This window comes from Zalophus californianus, chromosome 12 (assembly GCF_009762305.2).
Source record: "Zalophus californianus isolate mZalCal1 chromosome 12, mZalCal1.pri.v2, whole genome shotgun sequence".
NCBI classification, from domain to species: domain Eukaryota; kingdom Metazoa; phylum Chordata; class Mammalia; order Carnivora; family Otariidae; genus Zalophus; species Zalophus californianus.
Window position 1 is genome coordinate 70351836 of NC_045606.1, and position 23586 is coordinate 70375421.

At 37.6% G+C, this 23586-nt stretch overlaps 1 protein-coding gene and 1 long non-coding RNA gene across 3 annotated transcripts in view; one reads left to right on the top strand and one right to left on the bottom strand.

Annotated features, from left to right (window-relative positions):
- LOC113911728 overlaps positions 1-23586 on the top strand; it is a 92316-nt gene that overhangs the window by 5975 nt on the left and 62755 nt on the right. For both annotated transcript variants that reach the window (XR_003516575.2, XR_003516574.2), the window contains exon 2: positions 11991-12128. This is a non-coding gene — a long non-coding RNA (uncharacterized LOC113911728). The remainder of the gene's footprint in view (positions 1-11990; positions 12129-23586) is intronic.
- On the bottom strand, positions 16218-16766 carry LOC113911724 (interferon-induced transmembrane protein 1-like). Its single transcript, XM_035723376.1, has one exon. It carries the CDS (start codon positions 16764-16766, stop codon positions 16323-16325), a length of 444 nt encoding a protein of 147 aa, XP_035579269.1. The 3' UTR covers positions 16218-16322.

Sequence of the window (23586 nt, forward strand, 5' to 3'; positions counted from 1 at the left end):
GCTTTTATATGGAAAATGTCTGCAGAATGAAATGCCATTTTAATTTTCATTGAAATAAGGTGCTCAAGTGTTGCTTAGGAAACCTAACCATGGTGAGTCATTGAGGAGTTGTTGGTGTTTGTATACTTTTCTCTAGGACCTAGTTTGGTGAATGAGTGAGTACCAGTATTCACCTAATTTGTCAATTGATTTTGACTTAGTTTTAATAAATATGTACACAAAAGTTTTTTTTTTTTTTAATTAAAGTATGTCTAACCCAGACTGAGAAACACACTTAGTGATAGGTATAACTATGACATGTCAGAGAATATAGATTGTGATGCTTTAGCAAATCTCAGCTATCATAAAACCACTGAAGTCCATATAATATATAAAACTCAAAAAGAAAGAAAAGAGAGTGAAAAGAACCTTTTGAAAATCTTTGCTTATAGGTCAGAAACTTAAACTAGTCACTGTCAAAGTATAGAGAAGTTATTAACAATTTAGTATATGCAGTTCATGAGGAAATATTAATTCCTCTGTATAGACCAGGTGTTCATTATGATTAAGAGCTGGTAACTATGGAAACAGCATAAAATTTATAAAATTAAAAAGTACCAGATAGAAAATGCAAATAACATAGGAGAATGAATCATGCCCTAATTGGTCTTAGCTTGATTTCCCTTGAATGTAAAGACTTAGAAAATTTCTGTCTGGCAATTTTCTGAGTAAATCACTCATTTTTCAGACCCTGAATTTCTTCTTTGGATATCTCAAGTTGTTCATTTGATAATGCCTTTTATCTAGAGTCAATTTATACATGATAGAATGTATAGGGCTGGAATTTTTATAGTAAGCAATAGCTGGGAAGTGGTGACTTTGAACTGAGCTTGGAAACTTGAATGAGTACCTGAACCTTTTATGTAGACATTTATTGGGAATTTTCAGTTGACATATTGTGATTGGTCACTTTTAGTTTTTAAAACTATTTCTTTTGCTAAATCATATAGATGGTCCAGGTTGAGAGCTTTATAGTATAACAGTCGCTGTGTCATGGAATGAATTATGTATCTATGAAATGGTGAACTGGAGAGCAACAATAGAGTTTCTTTACTCTTGCCTATAATATTTTGATTGTTTATAAATCTGTGAGTCCATTGTGCCAACAGGCTACTTGTCTGTAGATATCCTAAAAATAGTATTATTAGAATTAAAATTCTTCATAAAAATTATCACAAAATAATCTTACTTTCTGGAAGAATGATTTTATTCAAGGAGGTTGGCAGATTTTCTCTTCAAGGGAAAATTCTTTATTTTAAAAGTAGAATAAGTTATTTAAAAAAATGATTGCAGCTGGTTCAATTGAGGAAAAAGTACCATGCAATACTACTCACAGTTTCATTTGATTGTGATTTGGACCTGTTTTCATGCATTTTAAGCTCTCATTTCTCAGGGGAGTCAAAATAAGTAGCTGACCTCAATCTGACAGTCATAGTGAAGCTCTGCTTTTGTGAGCATGCCTATCCACACTAGGATGTATAAAAGTGAATGTGGTGTGCTGTATAAGAGCACAGACATAATCCTTTTATCTGCTGTGGTTTAGTAGGACCCTTGGTAAAAATATTTTACCTACCTTTGGTCACCAGGCTTTAAAAGGGATCTGGAGAGACAGCAGAGAGCCCAGCGATGAGTGGCAGAGTTAATTAAAGTGATCCAAAAATCGGTCCTGGAAGAGTGTTCTCAAAATGTGTTCTGTGGTCCACTTCCCAATTACATAGGGAGTTTATATAAAAATACAAATTTCTAAAACAAGTTCTCCAGGTAATATTTAGGATCATCCGGTCTTAGAATCTTTTTCATTGGGGAAAATAATTTACTGAGACTGATTGTTTGGGAAGAGGAAACCTAAGGACAACTGAATAATGATCTTTAACTTAATGAACAATATTTAATAATACCCAGTTAGAATTATCTGTCTTGCTCTCATGGACCCCTTTTCAGTTATCGATGAAACAGAAAATACAAATATTTCTTGCCTATTGTGCATATATCAAATAGCATTTTTTTCTCATTTCTTATAGACTTATCTTTCTCAAAAACTTATTTTAAAAAATGTATAAAACCATTCTGATTATTTCTACATTTAGAAATGTAGAAATATCCCATTCCTCAGAAAAAACAAAGAGTGAAAGGGACTCTGAGTAATAAAATGGACAATATCCTCAGTTTTAAAACATAGCCATGCAGTTGTGAGTTTCACATGGTTACATCTTAGAACAGTCTTCTGTTAAAGATTAGGACAAAGCATTAAATGCAACTCACTGAAGGTGATCAGAAGGGTGTTGTGTGGTAAGTTGCTAATATGTAGCTTTCTGGTGATTCAACATTAACCAAGGGTTGAATTTATAAGGCCTTGGACCTATTTTCCCTAAACATTTCTTCTCTCAGTAGGTACTTGGAAGGGAGCTAGATAACCTGGAGTGCTGGTATTCTAAATTGCTGGCTGAAGGCCCATCCATATGCTTTGGAACTGAGACCAGCAAGCAAGATAGTTATTCTGTTATGAAAATTGAGTAGCTCTAACAAGTATTCTTGCCACACAGCTATATCTGGATAAACTGGGGCTTGGGCCCAGGGTCTTAACGTGTTTCAGTTATATCTCACTGATTTTTCTTACTGTCCCTAATATTATATTCTTGTAGCAGCATTACATAAATATATATTGAGTAAATTAACAACTAAGACTTTATAGTTTTAGTCAACATAGAGCCCAGTTTGAATCAACATGTGTGACATAGCCATGAAAACTGAGTGTAATCTTGGATTGCAGGAATAGATGTGTAGTACCTAGAATGGGGAAGATAAGTTCTGATTTGCTCTTTCCATTTTGGCCATACCTAGCAATATGATGTTCTTTTAGGGATTGTCTTCTTTCTTTCTTCTTTCAGATTTTATTTATTTATTTGTCAGAGAGAGAAGAGAGAGAGAGCGCACAAGCAGGGGGAGTGGTAGGCAGAGGGAGAAGCAGGCTCCCCGCTGAGCAAGGATCCCAGTGTGGGTCTTGATCCCAGGACTCTGGGATCATGACCTGAACCGAAGGCAGATGCTTAACTGACTGAGCCACCCAGGTGTCCCGAATTCTCCACTTTCAGAAAAAGGTTAACAAACTGGATGTTAACCAGTACTGTGATAAGACTAGAATCATTAGTTGAAGAACATAGTTGAAACTCAGTGAGACCAACTACTGGTTTTGATGATTCATTCCATAGGAGAGGTACTAAAAGAAAAGAACTGGACTTGTGCAGGATGGTCAGTAGGTGAAAGTGATACAGAGGCACGTTTTAGCACAATATAAGGAAAAGCTTTCTAATGTTACAAGAGGGAATTGGCTGCCTTGGTGAGCAGTGAACTCTTGATCAGAATAGGTTGGCTTAATGAATACTTGGCATGATATTGTAGAAAGGATTCAGATTTCAAAAGGACGATTGGCTTAGTGGATGTCCTTGAAGGTTTACTCTGAACTTGACATTCTCTGATTCTCTTATCTCCTCCTCCCATGACCCCCAAGTCTTATGCTAGTTGTCTGGTGCTTATTACACGGGTTTGTTTCAAGTCTCTGAGACACTGCTATTTATCTTTCTGAAAGCATTATTCTTAGTATTTCTTTCTTTCTTTCAAATTGGAAGGAAAAAATGGACTATTTTTCTATTTCTGAAAGGAAACCTTTATTAATAATTTGTTAACATTTATAGTACATAAATATACATGATATATTGTTAATATTGTTCTTCATATTTGTCATCATTGTGTAACTGATACTATTTCATAAATGATCATGTAGGCTAAAGTGAACAGATGAAAAATTGGTTCTGTATGTTTTATTTAGACTAACAAAGGTTTATAGTCTGGGGATTAAGATATAAACTTAATCAAGTTTTTTGTGATGTGTCCTGAAAGTGGACTCATTATGGAATACCTACAAAATGCTCCCTGCCATCAGTCAGAATGATCTTAACAGACTTGAAATTGTCAAATCATTGTACTGTACATTTCTGGATGTTTAAATCTTAGACCAAAGTAAGTTTTCATATTTCTTATTGTTCTAAATTTCATATTGTGCTTTTCTGGGAAATTAACTATTTTTATTTAATTTCTGAGTGAGTTAATCCCTTAAACATTGAACATAAAAGTCTTTTTGACTTTTGAGCATGTGGGTACCAAAATATGTGCAGTGTATAGAACTGGAAACATGTTGATACTATTTATTATATTGCCTAGGTGCTTAGCTACTCAGGGAAGCAAAACCTGAAAAAAGATATAGGTTAAATTTGTGGTATCTTCTTTTCTACGCAATTCCCTGGAATCTGTTGTTTAGGTAAGAGATTTTCTACCTGGACTGCTAGGGAGTTTGATAAGAAAATACTCAAAATCTTCTTATAATTATTTTCTCCTAGATAAAAAGCAGTACAAATTTACCATGTGGTTTTACACTGGTGCCCTATACTGCCCACATGTTAGACAGTCATGTGCTATGAAGAGTCCCCTGACTATTTTATTTTATTTATTTTATTTATTTTTTAAAGTTTTTATTTATTCATTTGAGACAGAGAGATACAGAGAGAGCGAGAGAGAGCGAGAGAGCATGAGCAGGGAGAGAGGCAGAGGGAGAGGGAGAAGCAGGCTCCCCAGTGAGCAGGGAGCCCGATGTGGGGCTTGATCCAAGGACCCTGGGATCATGACCTGAGCCGAAGGCAGACGCTTGATGACTGAGCCACCCAGGCACCTGTCCCCTGACTATTTTAGGGAAGAATGGGAGTCGACCACAGTGCCCATATTTATTATTTCATTTTCAACATACAAGAGTTTATTTTAGTGTTTGTATGTCTGGTTAAGTGCATAAACATATAGTACTACCCAGTTTTAGCTCAATTAAACTTCAAAGATTCTTACCAAAAAACCACGGATTGAATATAGTACTAATCACTCAAAGGACTGTAAAATGAATGTCATGATTTAATAAATGCAGCCAACAATGTGCTTCATCTTTTTTGATCTATTTATCTTTGTGCAGCATTTTCTTTCTTAGCTTATGACAACCATAATTGAATTTAGAACTAGACTTTTGAATCACAGCATCAATAAATGTTAAGCAAAGATTGAAAGAAATGATGTACATTTGATTGCATCAATATTTACTTTAAAATTATTAATAAGAATGTGGAGAAAAAATTTTGGGCCATTAATTAACAAACCAAAGTTATATAATGTTTAAATTTATTTTTTTATTTTTAAAACATTTCTATTGGGTGTTTTGAAATGTATCAGCACAGTAATACATGTATATAATTTATATATTTTATGTATATATGTGAATGTTTAAAATATTCGTACTCATAAAGGTGTCTAGTGTAAAAATTTGGAGACACTGGTCTAGATTTGAATCACTGGAAGTGAAAGGGAAGGTCATGTCATTTTATTTTTTCCAGAAAACATGAAAAGAATGGTTCTCTGCCCCCATGTGCATCTGTTCATTTCCTTAAGAGCAGGGCTCTGTCATTATAGGAAGCCACTGTCAAGTTAGTGATTTTTCTGTACTTGACAGAAATTTCTACTTAAACAGAAGGCTCAATTTTGTGGGCAAGTTGCCTTTACTATGTGGCAACCTCTGCCTATATATAAAAGTTATCTTTTCTTAAAAGGGGTGGCATAACTGCATTTGTTTGCTATTGTATCCTGATCTATTTAGGAGTTTTCTTGCCATGTGCTCTGGAAGAGAAGCTTAAGTCTGAGACAAATGAGACTGCCATTAGGTGGACCAACTGATTTAGTTTCTACTCTTCAAAATGGTAGTACCAAAACAACAACAACAAAACTCAAAAATACAAAGACCTCCAAGCCTAGAATCCTTTCATATCATTTGGATTGAGGAGTGATATTGAGGTATGTTCCCTCTATCCCTGCACAGCAGAGAGTTTTTATCAAGAAAGGATCCTGTATTTTGTCAAACACTTTTTCTGCATCTATTGAAAGGATCATATGGTTCTTGTCTGTTCTTTTATTAATGTGGTGTATCACATTGATTGATTTGTGGATGTTGAACTGCCCTTGCAGCCCAGGAATAAATTCCACTTGGTCCTGGTGAATAATCCTTTTAATGTACTGCTAGATCCTATTAGTTAGTAGAAGTGGATGGCGTAAAAGAATCAGTGATTCAGTGGCAACCTTTCATTCATTTCAAAAGGAGATTTTTAAAAGATTGAGAACTGAGAAGTAAATGCTATTCTAACTCTTTTTATTTTTATCAGAAAAGACCTGAGTCTTTATAAGTCCAGCAAAATACATTTCCCATATCTTTAAGAACATAGTGATCTGCTGTGGTCATATCATTTTTATTCTCCTTTTCTATTTGTGCTCTTTCAATTAGAATTTTATCTAGAATATTACCCCTCTTAGAATTGGGTGATGACAAAACTATCCAATAACTTTTGCCAAACATTGAAAACTGTTCAGGATAAAGGGTAGAAATCAGGTAATTTTTAATACCAGTGGGCTAGTTCCTAAATTTTGTTGCACTTAAAAGGGAACTGGATAATGGGCAGAAGACGTGAATAGACACTTTTCCAAAGAAGACATCCAGATGGCTAACAGGCACAGGAAAAGATGCTCAACATCAGTCATCATCAGGGAAGTACAAATCAAAACCATGATGAGATACCACCTCATAACCATCAGAATGGCTAAAATTAATAACACAAGAAATAACAGGTGTTGGTGAGGATGCAGAGAAAAAGGAACCCTCTTGCCCTGTTGGTGGGAATGCAAACTGGTGCAGCCACTCTGGAGAACAGTATGGAGGTTCCTCAAAAAGTTAAAAATAGAACTACTCTATGCTCCAGCAACTGCACTCCTAGGTATTTATCCAAAGGATACAAAAATACAGATTCGAAGGGGTACATGCACCCCTATGTTTATAGCAGCATTATCAACAATAGCCAAATCATTTAGAGAGCCCCAATGTCCATTGACTGATGAGTGGATAAAGAAGAGGTGGTATGTGTATATATATATATATATATATATATATATATATATATATATATATACACACACACACACACACACTATGGAGTATTCTTCAGCCATCAAAAAGAATAAAATCTTGCCATTTGCAATGATGTGAATGGAGAGCTAGAGTATATTCTGCTAAGTTAAATAAGTCAGTCAGAGAAAGAGATATACCATATAATCTCACTCATGTGTGGAATTTAAGAAAGAAAACAGGTGAACATGTGGAAAGAGGGAAAAGAAAAAAAAGGAGAGAAGGAAACCATAAGAGACTCTTAAGGATAGAGAATAAGCTGAGAGTTGATGAAGGGAAGAGGGTGGGGGATGGGCTAGATGTGTGATGGGTATTAAAGAGGGTAACTGTTGTGATGAGCACTGGATATTGTATGTAGGTGATGAATCACTGAATTCTACTCTAGAAACCAATATTGTACTATATGTTAACTAAAATTTAAATTAAAAAAGGAACTGGAGTCAGCTGGGATAAATTAAGTTCTAGATCTTGCCTTTGCCTCAATTAATAGGTTCACATCTTTTTTTTTTAAGATTTTATTTATTTATTCATGAGAGACAGAGAGGGAAATGCAGAGGCAGAGGGAGAAGCAGGTTCCCCGCTGAGCAGGGAGCCTGATGCGGGACTCGATCCCAGGACTCTGGGATCATGACCTGAGCCGAAGGCAGACGCTTAACTGACTGAGCCACCCAGGTGTCCCAATAGGTTCACATCTTTCATAGAAGACCAGGACAAAGTTATGATGAAGTCAGCAAATTTATTGTATGTTGCTATTTTTGCATTACACAATTATTGACTTGAGTTGTAGATTAGGTTGCCTTGGAAATCGATTCTGAGATGAAGAGTTGCATGTAGAAGGTTTCTTGAGAAGTGGTCTCTAGCAATGCACCTGTAAGGAAATGAGAAAAGTAGGACTGGAAAGAGGGAGAAGCTGACCTGCAGTGCAACTGAGTCATCAGTGGAGTTTGTAGGGAGCTTTGGAGCTGGGATGTCCCTTTAGAGTTGTTCCAAATTGAAGCATGAGAGACTTTGTTCCTAAGTATGAATTGGCCATTGACTGTTGGCTCTCCCTTGGGAGCGGCCTGAATCTTTTTTTTTTTAATAATTTTTTATTGTTATGTTAATCACCATACATTGCATCATTAGTTTTTGATGTAGTGTTCCATGATTCATTGTTTGTGCATAACACCCAGTGCTCCACGCAGAACGTGCCCTCTTTAATACCCATCACCAGGCTAACCCATCCCCCCACCCTCCTCCCCTCTAGAACCCTCAGTTTGTTTTTCAGAGTCCATCGTCTCTCATGGTTTGTCTCCCCCTCCGACTTACTCCCCTTCATTCTTCCCCTCCTGCTATCTTCTTCTTCTTTTTTTTTTCTTAACATATATTGCATTATTTGTTTCAGAAGTACAGATCCGTGATTCATCAGTCTTGTACAATTCACAGCGCTCACCATAGCACATACCCTCCCCAATGTCTATCACTCAGCCACCCCATCCCTCCCACCCCCTACCACTCCAGCAACCCTCAGTTTGTTTCCTGAGATTAAGAATTCCTCATATCAGTGAGGTCATATGATACATGTCTTTCTCTGATTGGAGGGGCCTTAATCTTAAATGAGATAGTTCCCTGTGGTCAAGGATATTTCTTTGTGAGGGACATAACTGTGAGCTGTCAAAAGATGATATTTCTGTCACTTGGGGGAAGGATGCTTTAACCCTCAGGAGGGAGTCTGGGTGGAGCATCCAGTACCAACCATGCTTGATAAGGTAGCCCAGTATTATATACTCAACCATACAGAATATAGAATAGCAACTTGGCAGGGAAGGTGAATCTTTGTGGATTATGGCTTCTGCTCCTGGCAAGATTAGTTGAAACTGTGCTTACCAGACTTGTTGCCTATTAACCTTGAGAGCAAGCAGAGAATATTCACACATTACCCCCTTATCCACCCATCACACTCAAAACTAAAGCTTAGATATTGTGTTTGAGAGTTGAACCTTAGATTTCTTATCCAAGAGATTCTTGTAAATTGGACAAATAGTTTATCTTGATGCCAGCTGGCTTATCACAGAATTACGCTTTAAAGTTTTGAACTTCTAAGTTTTGAGTCACCTCAAATGAGGTCTAAAATTTCTTATTGTTCTAGAATAAGGTCTAACATTTTTTGTTAGGTAACTGGTTTCATGTTAATCATTGAGAAAGTGATAATGTTTCTTTGGATTGAATTTGCTTCTAGTTATCACACTTACTTAGATTTGGATAACATTAAGTGTGTTAGAGCTGGGTGATTCTCTAACCTCTGTTAACTGGGCAGTTCCTAACTACTGTGAGAAGGAAGCAGTTGATCAGCTTTCAGAAAATTATGTGTCACTGGATGATCCTGGAACAATAAAGGTTGACTTTTATATTAAAACTAGAGAGAGGGACGCCTGGGTGGTTCAGTCTTTAAAGCGTCTGCCTTTGGCTCAGGTCATGATCTTGGAGTTCCAGGATCGAGTCCCGCATCCGGCTCCCTGCTCAGCAGGGAGTCTGCTTCTCCCTCTGACCCTCCCCCCTCTCATGTGCTCTCTCTCTCATTCTCTCTCTCAAATAAATAAATAAAATCTTTAAAAGAAGTTAGAAAAAAAAAAACTAGAGAGATCTCCTAGCAAAATCAAGCCTTGGTTTTCTAGAAAACCATGTATTTTTATATTTATAGAACTTGGATTTGATAATATCAGGGTGTTTGTCAACCTTGAATAGTTTAGAGTTAAAGTGGTCTGGGTGTTATGTATGTCTAAACATTTGAATATGGGATGCAAGGTTGAGGAACTTCATTCATTGTTAGCTATCTTGGATCTTTATACACACAGTCAAACCAGGTGTGCAATGAAATGACTTGAATTTTTTCATTTTTTTCAAAAATACTGACATTTGGGGGAAGCTAAAAGTGAACACCCACTGTGGGAACATCAAGCAGGTAGGATAGAAAGTATCTTGGAGGAACTAACATTTGAGATGAATCCTTTAAATTGATTAAGATTCAGTCATGTTAAAGGCAGAGAGGGTTTTCTAGTAAGAGGGGCAATGGGTGCAAAGGCCTCAGAACTTGTCTGTGGTTCATGATAGCTAAAACACAGGCAATTTTTGTAAGAGTCAATAATGAGAAGGGAGGTTAAGAGATAAGCAGAGACGTGATTATAAAAGGACTCTGAGAAACAAACTGAGGGTTTTAGAGGGGAGGGGGATTGGGGGGTGGGTTAGCCTGGTGATGGGTATTAAGGAGGGCATGTACTGCATGGAGCACAGGGTGTTATATGAAAACAATGGATCGTGGATCACTGCATCAAAAACTAATGATGTATGGTGACTAACATATCATAATAAAATTAAATAAAAAAAAGTGTATTGTGAACATATGACTTTATGCTAAGAACATGGGGAGCCACTGAAGTGACTTAAGCAGATGAGTACCTTCATCAGATTTGTATTTTAGATTGATTAATCTAGCTGCAGTGTGGAGAGCAGTTGGAAGGGCCTATAATGGAGGTATGAAGACCACTGAGGAGACAAGGAAGAAATTGTGGGGGCCTGGATTTTGCAGGTACAGAGAAATGGTGGGGGAGTGAACAGATTTGAGAGGCTTTTAGCAAGAATGTTGGGTTTTGGCAAGTTACTGGTTGTGGGAGGATGACAAGCAAAGGTGACTTGCCTAAATTTTTGATGTAGGCACTGAGATAGATAAGAAATGGAATTTTTTTCTTGCTGGGGGCAAATGGGGTGGAGAGGTGACAAGTTTACTCTATGGGATAATCTGTTGGTATTCTACTGTAGTGTGAGGTAGGGATTGAGGTACATGTAGACCTACTAGTACCCATTTTTTACTATTGGGCAAAAGAAAAGATGGAGAGATGGAGAAAGGAAGAGCGTGAGGGAGAAAGGAAAGAAGGACGGGGACCTAATTAGAATTTATAAGGAAAAAAAAAGCCTTATTCCAACAAGTCAGTTGGAGGTACTTAAATAACATTAAATGGGTGCAGCCATTATATTAGTGTTACCATTGCTACAAGAACGATCAGCCTGCATGACACACAGGGAGGGAGTTTCTCCGTAGGTATGCTTTACTGCAAAAGCCATCCTACTTCTATTTCTTTTGAATCCTGTTGCTTTGTGAAAACGCCTCAGTTCAGTGAGAAGACATTGTAGGGAACAGTTGACTTGTAAGGTATGCTGGTATATATTTCAAATCCTTTTAGCAATGGAAACAGTATTGCCTATTTTGAGGGTTTTCTATGACAAGTGGAGTCTCTGATTTCTTTTCGTATGCTTAAGGAAATCTGTAGGACAATTAAAAATACATTTTTAAAAGCAATAGAAATAGCACCACCACAAAATACCTGGTAGAATTTATTACCAGAAATTGTTTCTTTCTATGTTGAGGAGAAAGTGGTATTTTCACTCTTGAAACATTTATGAGATCATTAATTTCTCTTCCATTAACTTGTATTTTTTTCAGTGTTGAAGCTGGTTGAATGGTACTAGGGTCCTTTTCTTTTGCATTTTCATTACTTGGAATATATGCACCATATGCTAAAATGTTTGTGTAAAGGTTTATGATACATACATTGTCATTTTAATATATGACTGCTGTAGAACCACTTATTACCCATTTTATCAAGCTCTTTTGCCTCTTTCCATCTTGACCACTACCCCCACACCTAAGACACAGGTAGCAATCCACAAGCATTGTTAAACCCTCATAAGCTACTCAAGAAGTTTTAGGTGAGTCATATTTCCCAGTTGAAACTTCAGACACTTTATTTTCTGTCTGGGCAACTGGGAAGGTACAATGGGATGAATAAACATACTATTATGTTTGAAAAGGCAGGACTTACTTTAGCTCTTAGCCCACTGTCTTCTGATGTCATAACCCCAGTTTATTTTATTGCAGGTATTGAATATGTGAAAGTTCTATAGCTATCTCTCTTCAGTCTGGTATGTGATCAGAGATTTCAATACTTCTGGATGTGGGGTTTGGACGCAGCATGGTTGATGGTGAGAGAGAAGAGTTTTTGGTTCCCCATTCCAAGTAAGTTGTCTTCATATAATGAGAACCTATTATTTTATCCTGGGAGATACAATCTTTACTAAATAATCTTAATACTACCCCAAATAATACTGACTTGCATATTTTATCTGTTTATGCTCTATTTTTACTACATGTTTCATTACAATAAGTAGAGAAATGTCACTGCAATTATTCTGTACAATTTCATGATTAATGTGTACATATAATTAAAATAACTTTATTAAGTATTTTTTCCACTAAATAATTTTATTTTTCTTAATGAAAAATACTTTTAAGCCTTCTTATAAAGAATATTGAGATTATTCAGAGTAAAAGAACTTGATTTATAGCCTATACTGCTGTATTGAAGACAGTACATTTAATAATCTAGAAAATCTGTGATCAGTCTTAGTAACGGAATTTCCCTTTTTCTTAATTGATTGTTAGGGACAGCTGTAGAAATTCGGAAATTCCCGAATTTCCAGGAAGATTCTTAAATTTAGAAGTTTTTGCATAGATGTATAATAAACAGGATAAATAAAGGTGTTCTTTTTCAAGTCTGAGAGTTTGTATTTATAAATAATATTGTCCTCTAGGCATTACACTTTGGAAAAAATAATGTCTGTATAAACACATTGGTCAAAAAAAGTTACTTTTGCTCACAAAGATCAATACTTGTGATTGAGGCAGTGAAGCTTCCAAATATAAGATATTATGAGGTCATTTAAAATCCTTTAGAAGAGCAATGGGTAGTGCCTGATGTACAGAGCCCTAACTGTGAACCTCAAGATGACATCCTACAATTATAAGAAATGCTAGAGGTTAGGGTAGAATTATTAGACTTCTAATACACGAATACACTTTTCTAAGCATAATGAGCACTGACTCTGTAGCTCAGGTGGGGCTAGGTGGAGTATGATGATGTGGCCACAGAGAGCGCAATAAAACCAGAGTGCTTCCTGTAGTTTTATTGCAGATCACTATCTTGTCTCCCACCTTCATCCTTCTGTGACCCCAATTTCCTTCTTGTGCTTAGGTGTTTTAATGGAGGAACCAGTAGCTAATAAATTCCTGCTCTCCTTTTGATGCCTTCAGGAGTCCACATATTTATCTTGCCCCCTCTCCCCACCTTCTTCACATTGAAACTATTTGTTCTACTGTATTCCTGCTACTCTCCACTGGAGAAATATTCACCTCAAGTGATCCACTGGAAAGTGTTCAGATTCAATTTGAGGCATATCCTCCTTCAACCCTTCTCTGATCTCCCCTGGTTAGGGCTAACCACTTCAGCTTTGAATCCGCAGTAAGTGTACCTATTTCTTTTATAACCAGATAATCCTTATTGCACTGCCCTTCTCTACTTCTACTCCAGACTGTAGACCTTTCTGGTATGGGTAGCATGTCTTATTCATTCTTATTGCTCCTGTGCCTAGCACTATGTCTAGCCAATTCCAAAATGACAAACATACACATTTATATTTTCTATTTTCCCGGACAGATTATTTAAAATAGGAAAGTCTGATGGGTAGGGAGATAGGCACATCCAGTTCATCACTAAGTTCCGCCTCCTTTGCCATCTAGACATGTCTTATTTCCAAGTTTTCCATCTTGCTCTCTCTATTCAAGTTTAGCTTCTCTTCTTCTCTTTGCTGCATATTAAATCTGTCCTCTTGGTGTACTGAACATTTAAAAATTGTTTGGCGGGTAAATGTACGTTATGTTTTTTTTTTTTTTTACAACAGTAATAACTGTCTTCTAATGGATCCCCTTCCATTAATCTTAACTCACATTCATCCTTCAAATAGCTGACATAATAATTTATTAATGTACAAATCTTCAATGTCCCTCCATAGTTTATAGGATTAATTCTAAGATCCTTTACATGTTATACAAGATCTTTTGTGATCTGACCCATAATTCTCTAATCTCCTTTCTTGTTATTTCTTGCTCCAGCCATATTATACTTTTTATATTGTGCCATTTAGTGCAGTTTCTTGCCTTCACCTTGCTCTTCTTCACTTTTCTGGCAAACTCCTACTCATGTGCAGGATATTGTAGAGATTAAGAGAGAACAGATACATAACCTCTTTCTAACACCTGTTTATAAACTACTGAAGCTTGGGCAAATTGCTCACCTCTCTGTCCCTCAATTTTCTCATCTGTAAATTAGGGCTAATAATAGTCTCTGCCTAGTAAGTACACAAATGTAAGCTATTGTTATTTATTTTATCCCTTAAGACTTAACAAAGAATTCTCTTCCTCCAGGAAACCTTTCAAGATTTCCCAGGATGGATTAGGTTTTCTTCCTACATGCTCCATAACTTCTTGCATATCTCTGTTCTTAGACTCAGCACATTTTGTATGGATGGTATCTTTCTGTAACTGCCTTCTCATCAGACCATGAGCCCCTTGAAGGAAGAAATCATATTTTATTCAGTTTAATGTCTTTAGCATAATGCTTGTCCAGAGTAAATTCTTAATAAATGTTTGATGAATGAATGAATTGTATAGTGGGAAGAATTCATGCTTCAGAGTCAGACAGATGTGTTCAAATCCAGTACTTACTATCTCTACATCTACAGGCATGTAACTGTTTCTTTATGTATAAATAGGGATGATGCACCCCTCACTTTTAGGATTAGTAATAGTATATAGTCTACTGGAGTATATGAACACTCTTGTTATTATTGTTATTACCGTGAAAATATATAATAATTTTATCTCAAAGTTAGAGTTAGTAGGCAGATACACTTTTTACCCCTTGGAGAATCATCTTAATTCTAAAGAATATATACTCTCGTACTTAAGTTTTTCTAAAACTGATCTCCTATTGAATTTCCCTTGAAGTACCCATGGCTTGCTGAATTCCTGTACTATCTGTTAATACTCAGTGGACATTTAGCTTTTTCCTTGCAGTTTTACCAACATCGTTATGTTTGCTTTGTGCAAATAGGTCGTAAGCCTTTTGAGGACAATAATCATGTTCTTACATATCTTTTTATTTTCTTCCTATTTCCCTATCCTTTGCTCTTGTCCACTTTTCCAAATATAAACTAACAGATCAATAAATAAATGTTGATTGATGATGATGAGTGGAAGCCCAAGAGCAGGCAGGAGTAACTGGAATGTTCTGGCTCTGGGAAGGTCCATCTCATTTGAAGTAGAATCTCAGCCAACAGTTAATGCAAAGATTGCATTGGACATGAAGGGGAATATAGAAGAAATATAAGATGGTCCCTTCTCTGCAGGAGCTGACAATCTACTTGGCAAGATAAAGCATGCCCACACTGAACTGTTAAGGAACAGCACTGGACAGAATATGATGAAGCCTACATAGTGTTCAGAGGGAGAGAAATTAGAAATTCATGCAGGTGAGGTTGAAGTCAAGAGAATGTTGGGAGGCTCAAAGGGGAAAGAGACAGAACCTTACAGATAGTTGAGTGCTTACGATGTGCCAGGCATGTGATGAGTGGTGAATGTATATTCTGTGTGTTTGTGTGTGTGTGTGTGTGTGTGTGTGTGTGCACCTGTGCATGTGATAGGAACTTTTTATTCATACATTAATTCAATAAACATTTTTTAAAATTATGGCAAAAAACACAGAAAATAAAATTTACCACCGTAACCATTTTAAATGTATAGTTCATATATTTACATTGCTGTGCAAGAGATTTCCAAAACTTTTTCAGCTTGCAGAACTGAAACTATGTACCCACTAAACAAGTGCTCTCTGTTTCCTGTCTTGCCTTGAACATGTATTGTTTTATCTAATTCTTACAACAAACGTGTGAGATAATTTAGGAATACTATTTTAATTAAATGAGGCTTAGAGGTTGAAGAAAATTTCCCAAGGTCTTATAATTAATAAAGGTAGAACCACATGAACCTTGGATCAGGAAGGGAATGAAATATTAAGAACCCATGATTTCAGGCAAGATAGCAGAAGAGCTATATTTTGCTTTTATGTGGGAGTTGGTTTCTATGGGACATTCATGGATATGGTGGATTTTGCCTCTAAAATGTGCCATAAAGCATCAGATACTGCTCTACCTTCAATAGCTCTCCTTCCTAGTCTTTTTTTTTTTTTTTTTCACACACAGTGTACTTTATTGAATTCAGCTGTAGGCAGGCAAGTATGTTAATGTAAAGGGCTGGACACTAAGGGACAGGGCCAGCAGCGCACGGTGGAGGACTTGGGTCTCCTGCCATGAGCACCTAGTGGTACCCATTGTTCTCCTGCATAGACTTTAAAAATACACTGTAGGCTGTAGCGTAGACAAACGCCAGAAGAACAATGGATCCAGTGGTCAGAAGGAGGCCCAAGACCAGGGCCCAGATGTTCAGGCACTTGGCGGTGGAGGCATAAGTCTGGGCCCCAGTCAGGTCACCCACCATCTTCCCGTCCCTGGACTTCACGGAGTAGGCAAAGGCCACGAAGCCCAGGCAGCACCAGTTCTTGAAGATGGTATTGAACAGGGACCAGACGATGTGGTCGGGCATGGCTGTCTCACTACGGATGTTGATCACAGTGGTCGTCACGGGAGCTGAGCTCTGGGGCGCCCCGAATGCAGCCACCTCGTGCTCCTCCTTGAGCATCTCATAGGTCGGGGGGACACCGTTGTGGGCACCCGGGAAGAAGTGCTGGGAGTTGTGGTTCATGGTGGGAGATGGAGCACCGGTGGTGTGGATGTGGATGCCGGACCTTGCTCTCTCTCCTTCCTAGTCTTAAGGTCTCTGTTGTCTGGAATGCTGCTGCTGATTTGAGAACATCAGAAAAATGGTAGTGGGTTCCTGTGTTTGATTTTTGGGCATGCAGTCCTCTTAGGACACAAGGTATTGAATGAAGACTGTTCTTTAGAGTGAAGGATGTTGGGTCAAGTTTGAAATCTTTCTAGAACTGTTCTTGAAGTAGATTGAAAGGACTTGAATGTGTCTTAATGGAAAGCTGGCCTATTGGATTGATGGTGGCAAGGACAAGGAAGTATGTAGGTTTTATATATATATAAATATATATATATATATATGGAGGCCTTGAAGATGATGATAAAATATATATATATTTTTTTCTTTTTTTTTTTGCCAGATTTTCAGGTTGACAGAGAGGAGTGGAAGTGAAAATGTAAGAGCCAAATATGATCCCTGACTTAAAAGAGCTCCCTGTTGGTTGAGGCCTTATAAATAGATTTTTCCTGCTGAGATATATTCTGGCAATAGATTAGGCCACACATGGAGTTCTACAGAGTGGTTGTTTAAGGAAGGCACTAGGGATGGCAGATGTACTTGGGAGGATGAATCAGGATCGGAAATCATTAATTGTGAAATAATGCATTTTATTTGTCAAGCACTATGTGAGGTGCTTTTTATACGTTTTGTCTAATTCTCAAGACATCTTGTGGTAGACATTAGTGTTCTAATTTGACAAACTTTGTCTCAAAAAGGTAAAGATTTGTCCTAGATTGGTTGGGCTGGTTATTAAACTATCATCTCTTGACTTCAAATTCACCGTTCCATATTTTACTTTTTGATACTGGGCTGGGTATTTACAAGTCATGTTTCTGATTTGTCAGTTGGTTAAACTCCATCAGTGGGGGATGCTAGAGGGAGATTGCAAGCCGAAGGAGGTAGGTGGAACATGCTTCTTCTTCTTTGCTGTTGTTTTCTGTTTTTCTTCTTATTTGCTTTCTGTCGGCTTTCTTTTCCCATAAGCAATACCCCAGCGATGCTTTTTTGCCCCCACAGCAGCACTGTGTTCCACTAGCAGCAGTCGAGTCCAGTTTGCAGCTTTTTCTCAACAGCCGTAGAGCCAGCCCATACAGACCCCAGTACCAACTGGCCCATTTCCCCCTTGTCAGTGGTCTGGGATCCAGCCCCATGTGACTCTTCCTCCTTCTGAGCTCAGGTTCCCCACACCTCTGAATATCCCCACCTCCTTAAGAGTCTGAGTTTCAGCACTATGAGGTCTATCCTCCACGCTTCTGTTAATAATTCCAACTTCTTTTCTTTGTTCCTCCAATGTTAGGGATGGCCACTATGTCTTACAGCTAATGTATCTAAGATACCCTAGAGTTCTCTGTCTTTTCAGTACCTAATTAATAAATTTTACTGAATTAAAAACTCTTTTTTATTCATTTCTTTCTGTTTAAATAACTAATGTGATTTCAATCTCTTGGTTAGAACCTGAAACAATTATATAACTACTCATCATCATCATCATCACCATCATCATCATCATCATCATCAAGGCCGCCATTTATTATTTACAAGGTAGTAGGACCACATTTCTTTTCTTGCTACCAATCTGGCTGCCTATGGGTTGGAGCAGATTTTTTCAGGGGGCACTGGCAGCTTAATCTTGCTAGCACTTAGTGTCTGTAAGCCCTATCTTGATGAAATTTTTTATCCTGTGTGTTTACTATTTTTCAAAGCATTTCCAACAAAGCTCTTCACAAGGGCAGGGACCATGCTTATTTTTTCCCATGGAATCCATAGGGCCAGGAACAGTGTCTAGCATTGTTTGGTAGGAGTTATTAGTATCCATTTATTGAACAAAGAATTGGATAAATGAGTGAATGAATGAGGAGGACTCAGCTAGAACTTCATCCTTTCCAGTGGTTGGATTCTAGTAACTGACCTCCTTAATTTTTGACTTTACTGCTGACTTGTACTTCTCTTCCCATCAAGGCTTGATCTGGAACCCATTATATTTGACTGAGGCATGACAGCCATTCTAGAACTTGTCAACTTCACATTTATTGTTCCCTTCACTGTCTATATGCTTTGAGCTATTGGCTAGGAATGTGCTTCCAATCAGGCGGCTCTTCCTTGAACCATAGCATTACCATGGTCTCTGCCTACTACTAGGTTCCACCCTAGACATCTCTGTGGAATTAACCTCCCCTGAGCATTGGGAAGTCCCCTTTGGCATTAGGATTTGATTAACAGCCAACCTCTCATACTCTCTACATCCAGCTGGGTGAGCCCCCTCTGTCTCTGTCCCCACCCCAGCCCTCTACCCGCCAGGATCCAGGCCCATGCTATTCTTTCTGCCAGCCTTTGGAGTTTCTACATGTCTGTGGTTAAGGCTGCACAGTTTAGGATGTTTATGATTCAGATATTTTTCACTGGTCCTTATTATATGCAGCACAAGCCAAGAAAGCAGACTTTCTCCTTAATCTCACCTCAGAGGTGAAATAAAAATCCCTTTTGTGTTTAAACTTTTCCTAGTGACTTTTATGCTTGAATAAACTTTTCCTGGATATATGACTATTGAAGCAAGGATGCATTAATATATATACCTACATTTGTAATTGAACGTGACTTGATATTATTGCTCCTCAAATTGAAGTCAAATATGCTTTTGTGTAAGATTTAACATTAATATCTTGTGTTTTGTTTCCACTTGTTATTATATCTACTGTTTTTATTTTCCATGCAGAGAAGAACCATTCATATATAGGTCCTTTCACCTTACTGACTTGCTGATTTTCCTCTCTCTACCTGTAATATCAGAGACTGGTAGAAACTTCTCCATGACTTAGAATGTTGCAAAGCCTCATATCCATAACAGTATATCCTGTGATGATTTTTCTTTTAATAATCAGAGTTCTGGTTGTCAGGTTATACTAGGAAGCTTTTCAAGGTGGATGCCTTTGAAGTAACCACACAAATGCTTCTCCCCTCTTTCCTCTATGATTATTATTCCACTGACATGAATAAGTAGATGATTGACTTTATGGCCACAACCCAACAGGGAGACCCTACAGAACAGAGATAATTGGAACACAGAGATAGAGTAGAACCCTAAAGTTCTACCCAAAAGGGTAGACAGGGGAAGATAGCAACAGGAAATGACCCAGTGAAGTCTCAACAAATAGTTAATGGTAGTCGGGAAGTATAGCAGGTAGTAGGGACCCAGAAGTGAGGTCTGGAGTATAGGCAGTATTGCCTAAGAAAACTGTGGAAACCAGGCAGGGATTTAGGTATTGTAGGAATAAAAAGAGATGCAGGTCCTGGGACAGAGTTTGAGATCTGGGATTTAAGAACCCAGATTCTTACAGGCTCTCATGTAGGCCACTGAGTTATGTCCTAAGACTCTGTAGGTCTTTTCACCTGTAACTGGAGCAAGCAATCATGAACAGTAATCTAGGAGTTGAGTGGGATAGATAGTGAGTTGGGTCTGATTTCCCTGTGTGTAAAATTTAGAAATGGGAACATTGCCATTGGTCAGGGGTTAGATATTGCTAAGGACAAAGGACAAAGATAGTGGTGTTCTTTCTCTGGATAACGTCCCCTCCACTTCATTGTTGTCTGAGTATTCTGTGATATATTGGGAGGGGGAAAGAATTAGTCAGAAAGGACATGGGAAGTCATTGTAATAAAATATTTCTGAATATCAGTTTTGGTCTGGGGTACTACTTGACTCCTGTGGCATGGATGATGATTTATGGAAAATTCAGTATCTTAAGTTTCTGTAATCTACAGGTTCTCAACTAGGTGTGACTTTGCCTTCTCCTCCCCTGGCCCAGAACACCTGTCAATGTATGGAAACACATTTGTTATGACTGAGGGAAGGGATAGGGAGCTGCTCATAATCCATCTACATCCTGTGCATCCTACAATGCACAGGGCCTCCCCCGACAACTGTAACAAAGAATTATCCAGTTCAAATATTAGTATTTGAATTTCTCAAGGTTGAGAAACCCTGCTATAAACCAAATGGACTCTATCCTTCCTTTTTTTTTTTTTAAGATTTTATTTATTTATTTGAGAGAGAGAGCGAGAATGCAAGAGCAGGGGGAGGGAGAAGCAGGCTCCCCGCTGAGCAGGGAGCCCAATGTGGAGCTTGATCTCAGGACACTGGGATCATGACCTGAGCCGAAGGCAGACACTTAACCAACTGAGCCACCCAGGTGCCCCATCTGTCCTTTTATTATCCTGGGATTCTTTGTCACTGTGGACATGTTTCTTGGGCAGCTATTATACCCCTGTAATCATTGTAAAGTTATTTTGAATGTGACAGAATCCTCTTTCAGCATACAGTTATCTACTAGATCTCCACAGACTAACATTGTCAAGCCTTGTCCCCTCCATGTGTGTGTTTCTGTGTGTAGTAGGATGAAACTGCAGATCCTTACAGACAGACATTCACAAGGGATTAACTCATGACCTTGACTTTTGAGACTTTTATCCATCTGAGCTACTCAGTGGAATAGGTACTCTACACAGAGATGCAAAAATGGTTCTCTTTTTTTCTCTAAGTTTGAAGCTACAATGTGACCTAATATTTGTTTTAATGCTGATTAGTTCCTTCAGTGCAGTCAAAAGCAACAAAACCTGGAGTGAAATCCTGTCATTCTTGCAAGCATATTCTCTCCTCTTCCAGAAACAACCTGGAGACTTGGCCTGGATTGCATAGAATCTATATACCCTGGGCTACCAATAAAATGTGTGCTGCCTAGCCAGAATTGAGGAATCTTTGTCAATCTGTTAATCAGTTGGATTTATTTAGGGATACTTGATTTTTTCAGAGGAATTTTTTTTTTTGTAATGGAGAATTTCTAGGCCCCTTTAATTCTAGATCACTGGGGGACTAGATGAGTTCATTCCCCCTTGTGTTCAGGTGCCTTCTAGTTATCTAACATATAGAAACATAGATTTGAAAAAAACCTGAGAGTGGTTGGCTAACTGCTATATAAAACCAAACCTGTCTTGCTGCCTGCCTGTTTTTATAAATAACATTTTATTGGAACACAGAAATGCTTATGCATTTACATATCGTGGATGGCTGCTTTTGCATTAAAATAGCAGGGCTGAATAGTTGTAACAGAGAGTGTATGTCCCATAAAACCTAAAATATTATTTGTTTCTTTATGGAACAAGTTTCCTGACCCCCAACCCAGTCCACCTTCCTCATTTTACAGATGAAGAAACCAAATTCTAGAGAGATTAAGTGACTAGGCCAAGGTCATACTGCCAACAGAATTGAGGTTAAAGCATGATTAATACATGTTTTGAGAAATGAAGATGATGAATATCAGACCATTGACAAGCTGTGTTCTAACAACAAAATGGGGGGAAAGGTAAATATGCTATAAGTCACTTTACCTAAAGACAGAAAAACTGTCTTGATTGATTGATTTCCCCCACTGAATTGCTCAGTCATCTTTACGCCATTCAGATATAGCTGAAGTAAGACTCGAGTCAAGTGATATCACAATTTTATGCAGTTAGGTTTTCCAAAGAATAGCAGAATATTTATTGGTCAGTCTCCTGTGTCTCAGTATTATATTCCTCAAAAGTTGAATTATTGATAGTAAGTCAGGGAAGACATTTTGGTAATTGCTGAACTCCTGAATGTATTGAGACTGACTAAGTGTCCCTGTGTTCTGTGGCACCAGCTGACGGTGACGAAATCTATAGAAGTAGGACACATTTCCATAACATGAATATTCAGCGTCGGTGATGCAGGAATTATTATTAAACCACTGGGAAGGAACACATTCTCCTTATTATTTGATTGAATACTAAATGCTGCCTTTTAAAAATAATTCAGTATAAACACTTTGATAATGAGGAAAGAGGGATGCATGGGAAAAAAAATCTCATACATTTTCCCTTGGTACATAAGAAGGAGATCAAATTGAATTTAAAATATATAGCCTGTCTAGAGGAACTATTTTGGAATCATTAGCTATATTTCATCTACATCTGTGTTATGTATATTGAAGTATAATGTAATAGATGTCAGGGTAGAGCTTGATTTAAATGATATATATAAAAATGGAATATGTAAAGAAGCATGTTCAACTGTAAATAAAGACCCTTGAAAATTAGTAAAATGCTGATTACAAATAATAATAATTATCACCAAAATAATATTTGTTAGGTGCTGGGCATTACCACATTTCTAAGGGAAGATATTTGCTTTTCTGTAAATGACACAGTTTATACTTACCAAAGGGTCCTAGAACCTCTAAGAATCCTAAACACACAACTGAAGTTCCATCATATGTGAAGTATATCTGGTTCTTCATAGCAAAGATTTTATGTATGAGAAATAAAAAAGAAAGGAAACTGTTTTCATTCATTCATCCATTGAACATGAATTAAACTGCTCATGCCAGGCAGTGTACTAGGCTCTGGTCTCACAAGAATGAAATAGATATAGAGGCTCCTCTCTTCTAAAAACCCATGATCTAATGGAGGGTGCATGCAAATAGAAATAGAAACAATTTCAACAAGGATGGTATGTGTTCTATAATAGAGATAAGCTTAGGAGTCTGTTGTGCCCAATTTCTCTTTCCTTTTACTAGTTTCTCATCATTTGTTCAAGCTCCTCTCCCCCAATCAGTTTGAGTGGGGTTGTCCTTTAATCCACGATGGAGTTTGGTACCCTTCTTTTTTTCTCTTTCTACCTCCTTCTCCCACCTTGAGGGTTTTACCACTATCCCAATTTACTAATTGGGTTGTGCCTGCCCTT

Coding starts and splice junctions, on each gene's coding strand:
- LOC113911724 (XM_035723376.1), bottom strand. CDS start 16,766: ATGAACCACAACTCCCAGCACTTCTTCCCGGGTGCCCACAACGGTGTC.